The following is a 21,359-nucleotide window of genomic DNA, read 5'->3' as shown; positions in this document are numbered from 1 at the left end:
GGAGATTAAAAGTGCAGGGGCAAAAAATATACAGACAACAAACAGTACCCGGATTTATGGGATATAGCGGACGGGGGTGGGGGTGGGGGATTATATACACCAAAACTGAAGAAACAAGCTTCAAAATGGAATTTTGACAGAGAGGTAAAGGTTGAGAGTTTACCAATATAAGTGTGGTAATAATCTTTTTTTTTTTTTTTTAGATTTTGATCCAATACTACACAATGAAACTTTCACCAAAGAAGCAATATCACGCAATTATTACAATTAAATAGAAGTACGGCATGATTATACAATTCAAATAATTTAGTATTTGACTACACACTAAGAAACTAACAGACACTGAAGAGAATGCCAGACTGATTAATGCACGTGGCAAGCGGATGAATCATAGCTCAGTGTCCATGAACTTGGCAACAAACAAACAAACAAACAAACAAACAAACAAACAAACAAACAAACAAACAAACAAACAAACAAACAAACAAACAAACAAACAAACAAACAAACAAACACACAAATAAATATATATACACACACATCCCTGCTACCCTTCCTCACAGCACATGCAAAGTCTCCACTACTTGCTGTGGTGCTATACAAATTGGTTAGCCCAGACGGACTACATTTTGTGTGTATTTCCGCTAATAATTAAAGAAAATAAAGGAAAGAATTAGCTGATAAGACAACAGGGCTTGTACAAATTGCTTTTTTGATTAATTCCTATAATTCCTAGTTTCAGCCGGCAAAAGTGTGAATAAGTAAGTAAACTCGTGTCCTCATCCCAAGGTGGTGCAGCTCTTTTCAGGCACACTCCCAATGGAGGTGAGCTACATGTATCATTTCAACCACATACTAGCCCTCCTGCCATTCTTAATTTTCTGGCAGTACCGGGAATCGAACCCGGGCCCCCGAGGACGGCAGCTAATAACACTAACCTTAATGCTACAGAGGCAGACTAAAATGTGATTAAAAATGTAATATGTTCTCCAAAAAGTGGGGGGGCCAACTGCCCCCCCCCTCTCATCCCCCCTAACTGCCCTACTGCCTGGACAAAAATGTATAACTGTGAAATAAATGAAACTGAAAGTGTGCCTACAGTAAGTATATAAAGAAAAAACGCAGGAGTGTACTGCATTGAAAATTATATTTTTGGGGTAATGAAAATTTGTACTACTGAATACATAAATAAAAAGTAAAATAAAATAAAAATGAAATTCCTTGGAGAAATCTCTGAGCCTTTTGAAATATGTACGGGCGTTCGTCAAGGTGACAGCATCTCCCCTATTCTGTTTAACTTAGTTCTAGACAAAGTTATTAGAGAGTGGGAAAAGGATATCAAGGGTGTGAACATCGGAAATTTGGGAAGCAAGGTCAATGTGAAATGTTTAGCATTTGCTGATGATCTCGCAATCATTACTAAGACCAAGGATGAAACAAGGTATGCCATACAGAGACTACACAATATAGCATCAAAGGCAGGCCTCCAGATATCCTACGAGAAAACCAAGTACATGGAAAATCTACGTCAAAATAGCAAAAGAACTCCGCTAGAGATGGAAAACGGCACAATTTCACAGGTGCCCTCCTTCAAATACCTTGGAGAAATTATACTACCATCAGGATTAGACAGTAGTGCCAATGTAGAAAGAAACACCAAACTACATAAGGCATACAGACTGACGTGGAATTACTACAACGAAAGAGTCATATCGCGTAATGCAAAATTACGACACTACAAGACAGTTGTATTGCCCGAAGCTTTATATGCCTCAGAAACCATATGCTTAGGTGGTCACTCTAAAATTACAGAAATTGAAAAGCAGGAGCGGAAAATTCTCAGGAAAATTTATGGTCCTACGAGAGAAAATGGAATGTGGATTAAGAGGAAAACAGCGGACCTCTACTCCTTCACCGACAGGTTTACTGATGCTGTACGGAAAAGGCGCCTTAATTTCTATGGCCATATCTACAGAATGAACAGCGACAGACTAACTAAAAGATTATTCAAAGTAATCAACTCAAAGAAGGTCAAAATAAAATGGCTAGAAGAAACTAAGGCGGACCTCCAAGAAATAAATATTACAGACGACATCATGGAAAATCGTGGAGCTTTTAGAACCAAAGTAGCTAATCATAAATTTAGGGAGAAACCAAAAAAGACAACTGGTAGGAAGTGGTCGACAGAACGCAAGATGCAACACAGTGCATTCATGAAGAGATTTTGGGAGGATAAGAAGGCACAAACCATCAAACCAACTATCAAGTTCAAACGCGCTCTATGAATGGGCATAACGAAGGAAGAAGAAGAAAACATGCCGAATTTGTTTTTATTTTGAACATGCATGCATTTTGTGTCATGCATGTATGGAAAACCTACAGTAAAAGCTGTACCTACTGGCCCAGTAGCGGCGACTAAGGGGGGCGGGCTGCAAACCCCCCCCCCACACTTTGCAGAGAAAACATTACATTTTTATTCAATTTTAGCCAGCTGAAACTAGGAATTATTAAAAAACAATTTGTGCAAATTTTTAATTATTAACAAAATTATTATCGAAAATATGCACAAAATGTAGTTTGTCGTGGCTAACCGATTTGTATAGCGCCACAACAAGTAGTGGAGACTTCACAAATGCTATGAGGAAGCGTAACAGGGATATATTTTTTGCCAAGATCGTGGACACTGAGGTATGATTCACCTGCTTGCCGCATGCATTCGTCAGTCTGGCAGTATCTTTAACATTGTCTGTTATTTTGTTAGAGTGTAGTCAAATATTACATGATTTTTTAATTTTATAATAATTTTAAAATTTTATATATAATTTAATTGTAATTTGTGTGTAATATTGTTTCTTTGGTGAAATTATAGTATTGAATCAAAATCTCAAAAAACTATTATTGCCGCACTTTAGTAAACTGCCAACCTTTACCTTTCAGTCGAAATTCGCTCAAAGAGCATCAAAAACTTACAATTTGTAGCTTTTTTGTTCAGTTTTGTTGTGTATAAACCCCCCCCCCCGCTATATCCCTCAACCCGGCTACTTTCTGTTGTCTGCATATATTTTGCCCCCCCCACTTCTAATCCCTAATCGCTGCTACTGCTTCTGAAGAAAAGAAGAGTGTATTGAAAGGTATGAAAAATGCAAGAGAACAATTATGAAAACCTTTCCCACTGGGACTTATAAAGTAAAAATGTACCCTATTGAAAGGTGTAAAAAAAAAAAAAACATGACAATAAATATGAAAACATTTGCACTGGCGCCCATAAAAGAATCAATATCACACTATTTGTAAAACAAATGTAATGTTGAACTGTTAGTTGAAGCATTGTACTTTGGACAATTGGGTAATTAAACATTGTTTTCTAGTCACACTTTTTGAACATGAATTATTCAGAGGTTACACTTGCCCATGTATGAGAGAATGACTTTGGCCACCATCTTGAATGCAACAACACTTCAGCAATATTCAGCATCCACATTCGTTCAGACTGACTGGAGTTGAATGTGCAAGTTTTAATGTTCGCTCCAAATAGACATACTTAAGATGCGGATGCCCGTCCACTTCCAGGATGATTTTAATTTTGTCTTTATTAGTAACCAGTTTCAAGACTTTTTCCATACAGCACCCTTAATAAGGCAGTCACCAGACATATATGATTCTCAATAGTCAATTTCTCATGATTATGTCCTAATCCGTAGGTAGGCTATATATAACGTGACAAATATTCACTATCCTTCACTGTACTAACTTACTTACCATAACACAGAATAAATTTCTAACTTCTGATACAAGCACAAACAAACTAATTGGGTTATTTAGCAATCTCACTGCTAACTGACAAGCAAAATAACTTTCCATAGGCTAACAGCTTGCTCCCTGAAGGTGCTATTTACCCTGTGAAGTTCAGGAATTCAAGGACTTTCCTGTTATTGCCTAACTTTCTCTGACCTGCCACTTGTGGCAAAGGCTCTTGTCTGTGTTGGAAATTATGTTCTATTCACAAGAGATGAAAAAGAACATTTTCAGGGGTGAGGAAAAATGTGACTATACTAAGGGGAGACAGTGAAAATTTGTGATGTGATAAGTGAAGTGTATTTATATATATTTTATATGATGGGAATAAGGACTTCAAATTTACAACATTCTAAGCAAGAAAACATTGTAATGAGAAATGCACTAAAGAGGTTTCACTGTAAATGTATACGTAATGTTCTGTATCCCCAGGGACTTAAAATATATATATTTGAAATAAATAAGTAAATAAATAAATAAATAAATAAATAAATAAATAAATAAATAAATAAATAAATAAATAAATATTTGAAATAAATTAACATGGGGAGAATATGAATTTAGTCTGGACCTCAGGGAGAAAAGAGTAAGTTGTAATACATGTAAGTGCAAAAACGTATTAAAAAGTTTAAATGTTGCAAACCTCTTGATATATGAAGCTGGTCAATGGTGTAGACAACCATGAAGAAAAGTTGTTCATTGTCAAACATACTGAAGATATTTCTTTACTAATGTATTCTAAATGAGGGTGTGCACTATATGAAAACAAAGTTGTTAATATTCTTGTTATAATTCTTCTTTTACCACTTTTCCCATACCTGTGGGGTCGTGGGTGCAAACAGTGTCGCACATGTGAATTTAGCCCTGTTTTATAGCCGAATGGCCTTCCTGACACCAACCCTATGTGGAGGGATGTAATCACTATTGCATGTTTCTGTAGTGATTGGTAGTGTAGTGTGTGGTCTGAATATGAAGAGGTGAGTGTTGGGACAATCACAAACGCCCAGTCCCCGAGTCAAAGCAATTAATCAGAGTTGATTAAAATCCCTGACCCAGCTGGGAATCGAACTGGGGTCCCTCTGACCCAAAAGGCCTCAACGTTGACCCTTGAGCCAAGGAGTCGGACAAAATTTATTAATATTCTACTAAATATATATCAGCTAAGTACTTACCCAACCATGTTCACAATATTTCCCACCATATCCTTCATTACAAGTACAGTTTCCATCAACACATTTTCCATATCCTGAACACACTTCTTTTGTAAAGGGATCCTTACACTTTTCAACATCATCATATATCTCACAGGCGTCTCCTTTCCAACCTGGTGAACACTGACAATTTCCACACTTGCACTCACCAAGGTCATTGCAGAGTTTGCCTTCATGTCGTTTGCAGGAGATATCATCACACAGACAAACCTTGTCTGAATGTACCTGAATACATAACAAAATACCAATAGTTATCACTGTTAATATCTATAGAAAGGTAGCAATTGAAAAGGAACACATAACATGACAAATACAATGACAGGTTAGCATCACAAGAGGAAGCAACAGAAGGTAGATAGAAGACAGATTGATAGATAGAAGAGACAAAGAAAACATAATAACACAAAAGGACAATCTCCACATCAATCCCAATTCTTCTATATTCATTTCTTCTCAGCTGCTGCTGATGAGGTCATTTGTGCTTTCCAGCTTCATCAGGAGGGCAGATTTCAACACTCACTGAAGGGCCATCTTGATGGTACTTCATTCTTGATATGGGAAGTGTAGGGTAAGAAGCAAGTCTGACAAACAAAGGAAATGGAAGAGGAAAAAAAAAAATTTACAGGTGTTAAAAGATTAGGAACAAACTTTTTTTTTTTTTTTTTTTTTTACAATTGGCTTTACGTCACATCGACACAGATAGCTCTTATGGTGATGATGGCCAAGCACATGGCCAACTCGCTTGTCGAATTTCATTTTTGGTTCCGTATTGAATTAAGATTACATATAATTTAATTAACAACGTTTTATTCCACCTACTCAGTACTATACAATAATTGTAATGCCTATGTATACATTACAATGTGTTGTTAGGGGACTAGTTTCGACCCTGTGCGGGTCATCATCAGCCTAAATAAGGTACACTTTTATTTGTCGATATCCTGGATCAATATTTTGTCATGAAGTGATAAAATTAGCTATATGTATAATGTGATAATGTGCATATAAAATGGTGAAATGCATGAAATATTACGTGAGATAAAATTACATTGTGGTACTGATCAAAAGATAGTGAAATGTTCAAGTTTACATATATATTGCAGTGAGTTCTGTAAGTATAGTACCACACTGGTTTTTACAATAATGGTTGCAATATTGCACTTTACATATACATTAAAATTGCCCAATGATAAAAGTATAAAATGCCGGTCTGAATATAAAGTCCAGATGCTTCTAATGAATTCTATCATTCAATTACATCTTCTGTCAAAATAATGAATATTTATTGTGTACAACATTGGCGCAGAGGGTATCTATCTTGCTTAAAGTCCAGTGTTTGTGATTCAGAAAATGTATACAGGCTGAATATAAGCGACTTCTTATAGTACAAGGAGTTCTGCATAAGTTGAGAGGTGAAATTCCCAATCCAAGATGGAAGCAATGGAACCTGATGATGAGAATAGAATATAAAATTAACACAAGGATCTTTAAAGAAAAGAAAGGGAGGAAAACGAAGAAAAAGAAAAAGAGTACTCACGCTGCACGACAATGTGATCGACTTGTCCAGTAGTGTGCAACTGGAATAAGCATGTATTGGGAATGGCAAGGAAAGCAGGAGGGGAAGAGGTTGGTAAGGGGAGGACCAACCAGGTGGAGCAGGTAGCGTGGGATGTGAATGTACGTAGCTACACCATACACATCGTGATATTTAGCACCAAATATTGTGTAATCATATATGTAACCTCTTTTCCAGAAATGCTCTTCACTGCTTGTATGTGTTTGCTGTATGGCAACAATATATACATGTTACAGTTGCATTATATCTTCTTCTTTGTCTTCTTAATGTGTTTACTCTCCAGCGTTGGATTTTTCCTTGGGCTCAGTGAGGGATCCCACCTCTACCACCTCAAGGGCAGTGTCCTGGAGCGTGAGACTTTGGGTCCGTGGATACAACTGGGGAGAAGGACTATTACCTCGCTTAGGCAGCCTCACCTTCTATGCTGAACATGGGCTTTATGGAGGGATAGGAAGATTGGAAGGGTTAGAACAAGGAAGAGGGAAGGATGCGGCTGTGGCCTTAAGTTAGGTACCATCCCAGCATTTGCCTGGAGGAGAAGTGGAAAACAACAGAAAACCACTTCAAGGATGGCTGAGGTGAGAATCGAACCCCTCGCCCCTCTACTCAATTGACCTCCTGAGGCTGAGTGGATCCCATCCAGCCCTCACACCACTTTTCAAATTTTGTGGCAGAACCGGGAATCGAATCTGGGCCTCCAGGGGTGGCAGCTAATCACACTAACCACTACACCACAGAAGTGGACATTGTTGTATTATATAACTGTGAAATATCTATGTTGTCTAGTTGTTTCTTTTTCAGGTATAATTCTGTTATCATAGATTTTCTTTTTCCTGTAGTCTCTAAATTTAGTTATTCATATATTAGTTTTGACAGACTGAAGAACCTAATAGTTATAAATTGACTGAGTTGGAATTGAAAAGAAATAGATTCAAATATCACCCCAAAAAAAAAAAAAGAAAAAGCCCACTCCATTCCAGGCATCAAGCAACCAGGAAGAAAGAATATGAATGGCCAGAAGATAAAGTCTTTCTGCCATACATTGGGAAAATGAATGACAGAATAGGGAGGCTGTTGGAGTCCCATTGAGTAAAAACCAATAAAGAAAATCAAGGAATTACTGAGGTCTGCTAAAGACAAAACCATCCTCACATCACAGCATGTGTCTACAAGATCCTGCACAGCTGGAGCCGAGTGTACGTAGCAACAAAGAAACACAGCTTTGCCACCTAACTGAAGGAGCACAACCGACACAACTGGCTGGGACAAACAGAAACGTGATCAGTCGCTGAACACTCACTGCTAACAGGCCACGACGTGCAGTATAGCAACACCAAAGTGCTGCCAGCTACTGTATCTTATTATATCGGGCTACAAATTGAGATCCTGAAGCACACCAGCAGCTTCAACCGTAAGGAGGAATCTGAACAGGGCAACAAAGCCTGGTTTCCAGTACTTACAGCCTTGAAGCCTGGAGAACATGGTGGCCAAGGCAGGCTAGAAAAAGCAGCGTGTGATCAATTTCTTCTCGCTACTAAGAAAGGTCGACAAATGCTGGACTCTACATTGCTTCAATAATTGGCCAAAGAACAGCCAAATCAGCAACAACCCCCCACCACCATGGAGGACCGATGGGCAAGCAGCACACCGCAGCCTGTACTATATATTGAGGTGGAATTGTGATACTGCTCCATTCCACTGAGAGGTTTATAGCTTCAATACAATATATTAAGTAAATAATATTACATTAGTCTTGAGACTAGTTTCAGCCACTTATCAGCCATCATCAGTCAAAATTAAAGTTAAGCAGATTATGTTATAACTAAAACATATGTATATAAGATAAAAAAACAATGTCATAGGAATGATTATAACTTTACAATACATACAACAACAAAAATTATGGGTGTGACATTCGTGTCATAATATGATGCTGTCTTTAAATTGAATGACAGTAATTCACTTTAATTCAGTATGGAACAAAATGAAATTTATAACTTATAATTAAGCTTCTAGCAGTCAAAGACAGTAGAAACTTTCAAAATGCCGAACACAGTTTTTGGTGAAACGTCGGATCTACCATACTGTGTTCTTGAACCAAGGCGTATAAGCTTGAATGATACAGATATGTATTTCAACACTGGCCATAACACTGTATCAGCTGATGGTTTTAGATGTTTAACTTTATTAAGACATGTCTGACCGGATATCAGGTTTCAAGGACAAGACTACTAGGCTCAATGTTAAGGTTCTTCAGTCAATTCAAGCTTTTGTTTCTAAGATCCTGGAAGTGGTTTGTTCAGGTATTTATTGAAAGTAGTCCTCAAATCATTCTTTTATTAGTCCTGAAAGAGAAAGAATCATTATGCGTTTGCAGCTCTATTCAAGTGACAAATATTAGTTTAATAGTATTTTCTCATGGCTTTGCACATGTGTAATTCTTCCAGTTTGTTATAAATAGTAGCTCACACCTGCTTTCCCATGAGAAAATCACAGTTTTTCAGTGGCCAATGTGAAGAGTATGTGAAGTTTGTCAGTACAAGCATAGCTGATGGAAGCAACACTTATGACAGTCCCTCAACTGGACTCAAAGAAATTTTAAGTCTGTAACTTACAGTAGCAGATTACCTTTCCTCACCCTTTGCTACTTCATCATATGTAGGAGGGGTAAATCTCTTTTCTCTCTTCACCGCCTTATCTTCATGCAAACCAGCTAAATCTGTTGTAGAAAAAGTGCATGGAATTTTTTTAATACTTCCTATAGCTGTTCAAAATCGAGTATTGTAACATATATTATTGATCATCATTAAATTATATTCTTACTGCGTAGTTCATTTTCAGAAGATCTTGGAGGTTTTAACAATAATGGTTCATGTATTTTACTCACACTTTTTCTGACTCAGAGCGAGACATTCAAACACCCTTGTCTTTTTTCTTTTTTTTGCTAGTGGCTTTACGTCACACTGACACAGATAGGTCTTATGGTGACGATGGGATAGGAAAAGCCTAGGAGTTGGAAGGAAGCAGCCGTGGCCTCAATTAAGGTACAGCTCCAGCATTTGCCTGGTGTGAAAATGAGAAAACCACGGAAAACCATCTTCACGGCTGCTGACAGTGGGATTTTAACCCACTATTTCCCGGATGCAACCTCACAGCTGCGTGCTCCTAACTGCATGGCCAACTCGCCCAGTGGGATTTTAACCCACTATTTCCCGGATGCAACCTCACAGCTGCGTGCTCCTAACCGCATGGCCAACTTGTCCGGTACACCATTGTCTGGATGCAGAAAATGATCCTTTAACATGTAAAAAAAACTTAGTTGCCTGACATGCTAGGCATCAGTGTCCTTGAAAGGTGTGGCAATCCAGCTGACAAGCCCACCGCCACACTGAGGCAAAACAATGACAATTTTGTGATTGAAAAGGTCCAAAGTGCTTGAATACTACTTTCTTCAGCTTATCCCAGTTATTTCTGGGGCCACTTGAGTCACCCAGGCTCATTTTTGGTTTTGGCTGGGGGATTGGCCAGGATTTGAACCCCAGCCTTCTGGACAGGAAGCTAGCAGCTAAACCACTGAGCTAATCAACCCCCCTAAAGAGCCTGAATACCTAATGTTAATATGATTCCAAATATATAGCAGCTAAGTACTCACCAAACATTCTTCACAGTATTTTCCAGTATATTCCTGGTCACAGATGCATATTCCATCATCACATTTTCCATGACCAGAGCACTCTTGTTTTGTAAAGGGATCTATACATTCTTTACGGTTATCACGTATCTGGCATGCATCTCCTTTCCAACCAAGCAAACAATGACAGTTTCCACACTTGCATTCACCAAGGCCATTGCAAAGTTTCCCTTCATAACGGTTGCAGGAGAAGTTGTCACACTGGCAATATTTCCCAGAATATACCTGAAAACAAAACAGAATTTGTAGATATCACTGTTTATTTTACTTATTAAGAAAACAGTTCTGTCTGTCTGTCTGTCTGTCTGTCTGTCTGTCTGTCTGTCTGTCTGTCTGTCTGTCTGTCTGTCTGTCTGTCTGTCTGTCTGTCTGTCTGTCTGTCTGTCTGTCTGTCTGTCTGTCTGTCTGTCTGTCTGTCTGTCTGGTCATCATCTCAAAGGCTGCTTGGATCCTCAACAGCTCTGCTATCGGCTGTCATAAATGACCTAGGTGTCACTGAAGAGACGTACTAGGGGGAGTGAGGTAGTTTCCTGTTGCTTTCTTCACCGAGCCAGAAGTTGCTTTTACATATCAGTCTACCAAGCCCACTAAAATAAATGCACTTAACTGACCTTATGAGCAATATTTTCAAACCATTCATAACAGGGACTAGCTGCATTAGGGATGGCATTACTAGCATCGCTCATACCTTGGTCACTTTCATGTTGTCAAAGCCAAGGATGAGACTGAAACAGGTCAATGAAAGTAACACATTTGTTTTAGTCCACACCAGAAGGCAAAGGTGGCAGTACCAGAATGAGACATTTTAGTCAAGATGAAGAATGAGGTAGTTTGCCATTGCTTTCCTCACTGGGACAGAAAATGCTACTGCAGCATGACTGGTCCTATGGGTAACAGTTTTTATGAGACATGCACTAGTCACACTCATAATGTCATTACTCAACACCACACAAAATTTCTGCATCTTCCATACCGTCCCAACCATAAATGGCACTAGGACTTAGATACAATTTGCTCTGGCTTTTGCCAGGAGACAGATTTTTAAAAAAAATATCACATCCATCAAGAAATAGAATACAGGCAGCAATTAAGAGACCTGTTAAACTGAAATATGCCTGGACACGTCTTCTTCTTCTTCTTCTTCTTCTTCTTCTTCTTCTTCTTCTTCTTCTTCGTCGTCTTCGTCCTCTTCTTCTTCTTCTTCCTGATTTATTTCTGCTTATGCAGGTCGTTCAAGGACCCATCTATTAAACAAATCAATACAATGAAACTGCAAAGTAAACAAAGACAATGTTTAACCCCTTCAGACTCACTTGTATAATTATGCATAATCAATTTTGAAGCTTGTATTTGGTTGTATAAATCATTTAGTGAGTTCAACGACATGTGCAATTCTACACATCAGATAGACCACATTTTGGCACTGGTTCTTTATAATATGGAACTAAAATAATTTACCAAGCAAGATGTTTGATAAATTTCCTACTTCTATGAAATCATTTATGAAGGGACTAGATAAACAACTGATAGGGATTATATTTAATTTTCAGAACAGAATAAAATTGGGCAACTGGACACCAGTGGGATCGAACCCACAACCTCCCAGTTTCGCTTTGGTTGCTCTAGGTCATGTCCAATTCAGCTATGGTGGTCTAGGTCATATTTGTTCTGTTGGAAAGGATCTAAGCTACAGGTCTGGCACCACTGTCATCTTACTGTAGAATGTCAAATCAACAAATATTTAATTTTCATGACTGCATTGTACTCTAAATAAACTTTCAATGTATTAGGTTGGCAGTTTTTGCTCTGTACTTAACATCTCTTCAATCTACATGGTGAACTTTAATAAAACCGACAAACTGCAGGGACTTATTCCTGACCTGAAATGTAGGTAAAAATGCCCTATGAACATATGTCTGGAAATGCATCGTCAACTGTTCCAAAAATTCTACAGGATCACAATTACTTATTCAATTATATTGAATTATATTATATGTATCTATATATACTTATATTCCCGCAACCGAAGCAAATACTGGATCATTAAGCTATTCTTCATTTTACGTTGGCGTTTGAAACCACAGTGCCTGATAATGAATATATCGCGATGATCACCGAGAGCTGGCAAGTTACTTCAATTGATCTACTCATCTTCAGCTTCAGCACGATGTTGGATCTTCATATGTGTTCGATTGTGTTATGAATTTGTGCCTGACAGTGTATACAAGCTAGCTCATTTAACCGTTCTCCGCTTTTCATAAACATTATAAGACTTTGCCTATCACTGCGTGTGCCATACTGCCGTTCAGAAAATTACACACTGTTTCTCTTAAGTGACTTACATTTTACTTCTTCTGAATTTTACAGTGTCTACCCCCCGTCATTTTTATATCGCCTCTTCTACTGATCCGTAGTGAACTTGATCTTTTATTTTATTTTTCCCATGCATTGTTTTTCATGTTTTAATCGGCTGATGATGACCTAGACTAGGGTCGAAACCGGTACCACTTCTACTTATTATTAAATAAGAATGTAATCACTGCATTTCTTATTCTTTTGTATTGAATAGGTTGAACCTCTTTATTTATTATTTCAATTTTAACTGTGGTAGATGGCACCGACGAATGAAATTTTCTCTGACTACTTGCAGTGTGTTCTTCTGTTGCAGACAGTGCGATTGAAGCAGCATACTGTCGGAAGCAGAATGGTCCGGTATTCATGTCGGGAACAAGCTGAGATGTTTGTGTACGGCCAAGCCAATGGAAACGGTTGATAGGCAGCACAGCTATACCAAAACAAGTACTCTCACAGACACCAACCACATCATACAACATTTCAAGCCACTTTGGGACATTTGTGTGATCATGGGTCCTTTCAGACAGCCGGAATGTACAAGGAGGCGGCGGACTGTGCGTACACCAGATCTGGAGGAACAGGTTCTACAGGACATTGAGACGAACCCTAGTACAAGCTCCAGGCAAGTGGCCCGCCAACATAGTGTAAGCTAGACTATGATTATATATATCCTGCATGACAACCGCTATTATATCTATCACCTGCAATGAGTGCAAGGATTATCAGTAGCGGATTTCCCTCTACAGTAAGGATTTTGTCGATGGTGTTTGCAGCAGGCCATCACAGTTATGGGATTTCTGTCATCAATCCTCTTTACCAATGAAGCAACCTTTACCAGAAATGGCATCGTCAATTTGCATAATCGTCATCTGTGGGCTACAGAAAATCCCCGGGGAATGGTTGAAGCATCTCACCAGCATCGGTTCAGCATCAATGTTTGGGCAAGGATTCTTGGCGACCACATACTTGGACCAGTTATTATTCCACAACGCCTCAACGGAGGAATGTACCTGGACTTCCTGCAAAATACTCTGCCTGGATTGCTTGAGAATGTGCCTTTGGCAATAAGACAGGGTATGTGGTTTCTACATGATGGAGCACCACCCACTTCCGCATCACAGTTCACCAACACCTCAACAACATCTTCCCCAGGCGCTGGATAGGACGTGGAGGCCCTGCTGCATGGCCTCCTATATCACCAGACTTAAACCCCCTGGATTTTTACCTCTGAGGACGTCTGAAAAGCTTTATGTATGCTGAACCAGTCCTGATGTGCAGAACCTTCAACAGCATATTCACGATGTCTGTGACACTATTCAGCGATAGCCCGGAACATGCAAAAGAGCGAGGCAATCCATGATACGATGTCTGAATGCATGCACTGCAGCTCATGGAGGCCACTTTGAACATCTGCTGTGATGTGGATGCGATTCAGCTATGTACTGTGTTCCAGGACTATTTGTTGTCACTACACGCACACCGTCCATTTCCGGACACATGTCGTAGGACATTTTTTCCTCCATTTCCAGTCAGGAATCAGTCTGTGCAGTTTGTCAATTTTATTAAAATTCACCCTGTATATGAATGGAACACGACCTAATATGTTGAAAGTTTATTTTGAGAACTGTCCGACCCGTTAGCTGAATGGTCAGCGTACTGGCCTTCGGTTCAGAGGGTCCCGGGTTCGATTCCCGGCCGGGTTGGGGATTTTAACCTTAAATGGTTAATTCCAGTGGCCCGGGGGCTGGGTGTTCGTGCTGTCCCCAACATCCCTGCAACTTACACACCACACATAACACTATCCTCCACCACAATAACACGCAGTTACCTACACATGGCAGATGCCGCCCACCCTCATCGGAGGGTCTGCCTTACAAGGGCTGCAATCGGCTAGAAATAGCCACACGAAATTAAATTATTATCTTGAGAACTGATAGGGAATTTGCCACCTGGGCAACAGTGCTAAATGTATACCAGTGGTGACTGATTAATTACTGAACTGTATTAAATTAAAAGTTGGTATGATAAAGTGATGATGAGTTCTATCTTTGTAAAACATAACGCAAAATGTAATCAATATATCTAGAAAAAAAAGATCCTGACATAAAGAGAAAAGGCAGAGCATAAGAACAACTCATTTCTTTGCTGTCCGGCTCCATGCCTAAATGGTTAGTGTGTTGGCCTTTGGTCACAGGGGTCCCACGTTCGATTCCCGGCAGAGTCGGGAATTTTAACCATTCTTGATTAATTTCGCTGGCACAGGGGCTGGGTGTATGTGTTGTCTTCATCATCATTTCATCTTCATCACAATGCGCAGGTCTCCTATGGACGTCAAATCAAAGACCTGCAGCTGGCGAGCCGAACATGTCCTCGGACACTTCCGGCACTAAAAGCCATACGCCATTTCATTTCATTTCATTTCATTTCATTTCATTTCATTTCATTTCATTTCATTTCATTTCATTTTTTCTTTGTTCTTCCCAGAGATGTCATTAAACTTCACATTTCCATCTGCTATGAAAATGCTGTAAAAGCAATACCGTATATACCGGGCAAGTTGGCCGTGCGGTTAGGGGCATGCAGCTCTGAGCTCACACCTGGGAGATAGTGGGTTCGAGCCCCACTGTTGGTAGCCCTGAATATGGTTTTCCGTGGTTTCCTATTTTCACACCAGGCAAATACTGGGGCTGTACCTTAATTAAGGTTACGACCGCTTCCTTCCCATTCCTAACCTTTCCCATCCTGTTGTTGCCATAAGACCTGTGTCGACGCGACATAAAACAAATTGTAAAAAAAAAAAAGAAGTAATATATAAGGCTTTTATTTATAGAAACATTTGAAAATGGGACAAAATGGAAAACTGAGGCAGAACAAAATTAAATAACACAACTGCCTTGGTGAAAGCAGGACATATGTTCATCCTGGTCCGAGGTAAGAGTACAAATTTTGTTTATTTTATAACATATAAAACTGTGTAGTCTGGAGTTATTGTTACCGTACTGATTGTTCAGTAAAACTCTGTAGCACCTGTTGTGCATAACTGCAATACAAAATTTTATTATATGATATGAAATCTCAACCTCTCTCAATCTCTCGTGTTCCCATACAGTGGCAACCAAACATGTTCAACAGTTCAACAGAATATGAACTTGTGTCAACTGCCATCACAGACAGACATTCTATTTTCAACTGATGCATGTAATTCTTTCCCGCAGTGTGAAGATTGTTTTGATTTTGGACTGCACGGATGTAGGTGAAAGTGATTTTTCATTTGAAGAATCAGAAAATGGAAATTCAACAGTTTTTCCAAGAGTGCAAGTGCAACTCAAGTGCCCTAGAGAACAAACCAGCTAATGAATGGACTGATGTGTATAATTTAGACATCAGATTTTCATCTACCATTCTGATACATAATATAAATGAAGGACCAATTTTGCCCTCACATGTTGACATGACATCTGAGCCTGTAGAATATTTTTCACCATTTTTTATACCAATTTGTTTTTTACATACTTCACCAGGAAACAGTAATTCAAGGAGACAACTGAAAACAACAGGCACTACCTCCAACTAGAAAATGTACATTCAAAGATTATTCGCCTCCAACTCTTTCTGATATAAGGACATATTTTTTGTGGAATGACTCTTAAGCTGTTTATGCCCTAACATATTGCTGCAAAAAATGTTGATAATATCCTAGGCACCTTTGCAACAGAGTACATCCAATAATCAAGTTAAATTATTTATATTACAGTATATACAAATGCATATTTATAGCTAGTGTTAGACGTTTGGATGAGTTTTAAATTACCATATTTTTGGTCCACGTACAAGCATAAAATGTTTTTCCTCTTGGTGAAACTTATAGTTCAACCTAACTTTTCACTCTGTTTACCATCATGCCATTGTCTCTTGTGCAACTCACAACATTGTACAGGGTCCTTTTTGCAGTTGCTCACAATGCCATAACTAATTTATTTTTCTATAGAGTGCCATTAAAACATCATCCGCAAAAGGCCTTATCTGCAATTTCATTTCTTTATTCTATTATTTATGTGCCACGAAAAACTTTCACTCTCCCCTCCCATCATTTGGTTGTTCGTATGTGCCTTATAATGCTTGCAAGCTGCCTTGTGTATCGTGTACTTGTTGTATGTATTTTAAATGTATTTGTTATTCAGCTATGCGGTTACCTTTTAAATAATAAATTTTGCCCTTGTTCCCCCCCGCATGGCTTCAGAGTAATCAAGAAAGTTCTTGCTCTGAAGCGCCGCCCTTGGATCAAGGTCCCCCTCTCTGTGCCTTACAGCTCTTTCCCTCTCTCCTCGCCCCTTGAGGAGTTGCGTCAGACTTGACCTTGGCGGCGACTTGCGGTGTAGCCTCTGCCTCGCGCAATTGCTTGCTGGCACTTGAGCTGTGAGCTCCCTTGACAGGCTCTTTTCTCTGGCCTTTCGTCCCCGGTCACGTTGTGTGAAGGTAAGAGAGTGGGACTTCGTTTCCTTCCTTGTAATGTTTACGTATTGGATAGGCCTGAGGTATTAGAAAACGCCTTTTATTAACATGTATTTATTGTAAACTGGTAACGTTTTTAGCTACTCTTTCATTGCTCTAAGGGGGTAAACTCACTGGTGTTTAGAAACAACTGGTTTTTTTTTTAAGGGTTTCCCCTTCAGGGAAGTCTCTGTGCTATGAGAAATCTGTAACCTCCGTATGTAGAGGAGTAACCCCCTGCTAGGTCGTGTAACTTTGAAGGTTTCTTTTAGTGTAGAATGTTATTTACTGTAAATTTATACCTTGGATAATGGAAGTTCAAAAAACGGAAGCTAATAACTAGTTCAGTGGAAACCCTGGTTCCACTTTGGTATGCAATTTGTTTAACGTTCTTCACTTAATTTGGAGCGCCTTGTAAGTTCTGTTGTAATGTGGTCTGATAGCCAGAATATGCCCTAATTGTTCGCAGAAAGAAACCTTTTCCTCGTTTATTGGTACCTGTTCATGAGGGCTGGTTCCCTCGTTGTTTTAAGGTGGTTATTATGTATTATCGTGTTTTAGCATTACTTAAATGTGAGTGGTTTAATGATGTTAAATAACATCAATTCCGTGAAAACGGAGGAAGGCAATTTATTTATTTGTAAAATAAAACTTTGAGCATATTTTATTCATGGCTCTTAATATCCAGCCCCTAGGCCTACTGCTTCTTATAACGCTGCTATTGGAAGAATATTTATGGAACACAACTGGTAGCAAAGCGTGGGTTGAATGGGGCTGGTGTAGTGTTGGATGTACTCGATCGTTCTAGAGAGGTGTTCTCTCGGTGTCCTTCCGTCATGGTGTACTTCGGTTTGTTTTTTCCACTGCTATAATGACTACTCGTGATGTAGCCTACCCGGGCTCTCTCCGAAAGGAGGAGTTGCTTTATGAACTGACCATTCGTAACCTCAAGTCTCGAGGTACCGTCAAAAATTATGAGACATTATTGCGATCTAATTTAGACAAGCCTGTTATTGTGCCTCGCTATACTGATGGCGAGGTGGGCGGTGCCGCATCCCTGATAGACACCAACTTAACTGATATTATCTCGGTTATGGAATTTTTGGAGAGCGATTTTGCATCTAGACACCAGTTGAGAAGGGCTCAAGGTCGGCTCATGCATTATGTTCAGCGAATTGGGGATATTTTGTCATTAGAGCTGAGGTGACGGGTCAGATGAAAGACTTGGAAGAGAAAGAGGTTAAATTATTGGAGAAAGTTGATTCGTGGCTAGCGAAGCTGTTAGTCAAAAATAAATCTCTCCCTTCGGTCCCCTCTGTAAGTTGAGACGACTCTGGTAAATCCATAGGGAATGTGGAGGTCGGAGAGCAGTTACCCTTGCAATCTAATTTATCATCGAATATTTCTACCTTCTCCAATATCCCTCATCCCTTGACGTTAATGTTGAAGGATGCCCCATATTATTCCATCAATTCTGCTAGCGACGTGGTAGCCTTTCTTCGCTTTCTGGTGGAGTTCCAGGACCATGCTCAGGTTTTTGGTATTTCGCATACCCATATTTTACAGATCATTTATCCTTTGGCAACTGGGGTTTTGTCTCATAGGATTGTTAAGGCTATCACTGAACAAACAACCCTCTAACAATTCCACGCTCATTTATTAACTCATTTCATCCCGGTGAGGGCTTTAAATTCGTTCGTCCAGAAATTCAATTTCAGAGTCCAGCGTAATGATGAATCGCTAGCCAATTTTATTTTGGACATCAAAAGTTACGCCAGGGTTTTCGCCCTCCAGTTTTCAGAAGAACAGATTGTCTCGACCATAGTTGAGGGCATAAACCCTTTGTATCATTCGTGCTTATGTTTCTGGGCTCATCCCAGCAATTTTTCGGAATTGGAGGTGATGGTCGTCGCCGCTGAAGGAGTTCGTCACGCGCACACCTTGCGTACGGGGAGTATTTCGTCATCGCCCAATGTACCCGACGCTCCTGATTCACGAAAACCAGGTAATCAGAGGAAATGTTACGAGTGCGGATCACGTGAGCATTTGCGTAACCGTTGCCCTTTTCGGGCTACGGGCAGTCGCCCAGCGGGCAGGGGAACCTATGCCAATGTCCCCCTTAGGAGTAGCAATGTTGTCTGTTTCAAGTGTGGACTTGCGGGACACTTGGGGAGGAATTGTGTTGAAATGTCAGCGTCCAGCTGACTAGGTAAGGGGGGTTTCGTGGCTCACGATCCCCCAGTGGATAATGGCACTCATGGCGCCTCTATTCATCATTTATCGGGTACCTGTCCATCGGAGTGCTTGCGAATCTCCGCGGATGTGAATGGGAGTGTCCCCTTTATCAAAGTGGAAATGTGGTGCGAACCCGTGTCGGCCTTACTGGACTCGGGAAGTGTGCTATCCTTGGTTAGCGAGAAATGGTATGCTGCCTACAAAGCGATGTGTAAATTTCCTGATTTAGAACCGGTCTCTGTTTTATGTGTATCAGCCAATTCCTCTAGGGTCGATGTTATGGGGTCCTTTACTAGTAAAATCCGTGTTTTTAATTTTTCGTGGAAGTTTTCCTTTTGTGTAGCCAAGGATTTGACATGTCCCATTATTTTGGGAAGTAATTTCTTTTCCTACTCCGGATTAGTTCTAGACTTACAGAGTGCTGTTTGTTGGTTCAAGTTTTGTCAGTCATTAAGAATTCCCTTCTGCGTATCTAATTCTGGGTCCCTTCGTTCGATTGAGCGCCCTCAGAGTGAGATGGCGAGCGATCTTAGCCATCTGCCTGAGGATCAGGCGCAGAGTGTTAGGGAGCTGTGCAACACCTTTGCGGATGTGTTCTCTGAGGAATTGGGCATGACCAACATTTTGGAATACAAAATTGAAGTATCTGATTCGACTCCCGTTAGAATTCCCCCTTACCGTTTGTCTCCGCCTAAAATGAAGGCCTTGAAGGAAATCATCGATAAGATGTTTGACCAGGGGATTATTCAACTTTCTACTTCTGCGTATTCTTCGCCCATATTTCTCGTTCCCAAACCTCAGGGCGGATTTAGGCCTGTCCTGGATTATAGGCTTCTCAACAAGAAAATTGTGTTGCAGTCAGTCCCGCTCCCAGATTTACACTCTTGTTTTTTCCTGGTTTAGGAGGGCTAGATATTTCACCATATTAGATCTGAACCAAGCCTACTATCAGATTCCTCTTGCCCCCGAGTCGCGGCATCTGACAGCGTTTGCCACCAACTGGAATTTATATGAATTTCGTCGGCTGCCCTTTGGTTTTTCGACAGGTGCTGCCGTCCTCACTAGACTTTTAGATAAACTATTTTCGGATATCAAATTCAATTACTTATATCATTATTTGGATGATTTAGTGATTTATTCCGAGAGTTTTGAGGAGCATCTGTTGCATCTTAAGGAAATCTTGATGTGTCTCCGGAAGGCTGGGCTTACCGTCAAGCTTTCTAAGGTCTCGTTTGCCAAGCCCAAGATGTCGTTCCTAGGGCATGTTGTGTCCCCAGACGGCGTCTCTGTGGACCTTTCGCGCACCCAGGCTATTCGTGAGTTCTGTCCTCCTCGAGATGTGAAAGGGGTAGCCCGGTTTGTGGGCATGATCAATTTTTTTCGGAAGTTTATTCCGTATTTTGCTAAGCGTGCGGCCCCGCTTAACTCCCTACGTCGGAAAGGGGTTAAATTTGTGTGGGGACCATCTAGGCAGGCCGCTTTCGAAGACCTTAAGTTAGCAATTTCCAATGCTCCTATCTTAGTCATGCCCGATTTTTCCAAGCCCTTTATTGTGCAAACCGATACTTCTGCATCCGCCGTGGCTGCCGTTTTGTTGCAGGACTCAGAATTCGGTAGACGCCTGATCGCTTATGCATCCAGGACTCTGTCCACTCTAGAGTCGAAATATTCTGTATACGAGCTTGAAGGGTTGGCGGTATTATTTGCCCTTGAGAAATTCAGGATGTACCTAGAGCACGTAAAATTTGAACTGGAAACCGACAACCAGGCGCTGAGTTGGGCCCTGGGAAGACCACGGAGAACTGGTCGATTAGCCCGTTGGGCGATCAGGATCTCGGCCTTTCAGTTTGAAGTGCGGCATATCCGAGGGTCGGATAATGTGTTAGCAGATTCTTTAAGCCGTATGTATTCTTCCGAGGTTGCCCAGGATGACCAACCTTTGGACGTTGATTCCTCTGGCTTGCTGGCTACTTCAGTGGCATTTTTGTCTGACACGCCCTTGTTA

The 21,359-nt window shown here is 40.2% G+C and overlaps 1 protein-coding gene across 1 annotated transcript in view; it reads right to left on the bottom strand.

The window, feature by feature from the left end:
* Positions 1–21,359, bottom strand: part of LOC136877708 (integrin beta-PS) — a 240,078-nt gene that overhangs the window by 46,206 nt on the left and 172,513 nt on the right. The window contains exons 11-12 of the mRNA XM_067151918.2: positions 10,235–10,498; positions 4,968–5,231 (exon numbers count right to left, since the gene is read on the bottom strand). Of these exons, the coding sequence (XP_067008019.2) occupies positions 4,968–5,231; positions 10,235–10,498 (528 nt within the window). The remainder of the gene's footprint in view (positions 1–4,967; positions 5,232–10,234; positions 10,499–21,359) is intronic.

Source organism: Anabrus simplex, chromosome 7, assembly GCF_040414725.1.
Source record: "Anabrus simplex isolate iqAnaSimp1 chromosome 7, ASM4041472v1, whole genome shotgun sequence".
Lineage (NCBI taxonomy): Eukaryota > Metazoa > Arthropoda > Insecta > Orthoptera > Tettigoniidae > Anabrus > Anabrus simplex.
This window is presented reverse-complemented; position numbering and strand designations above follow the sequence as displayed.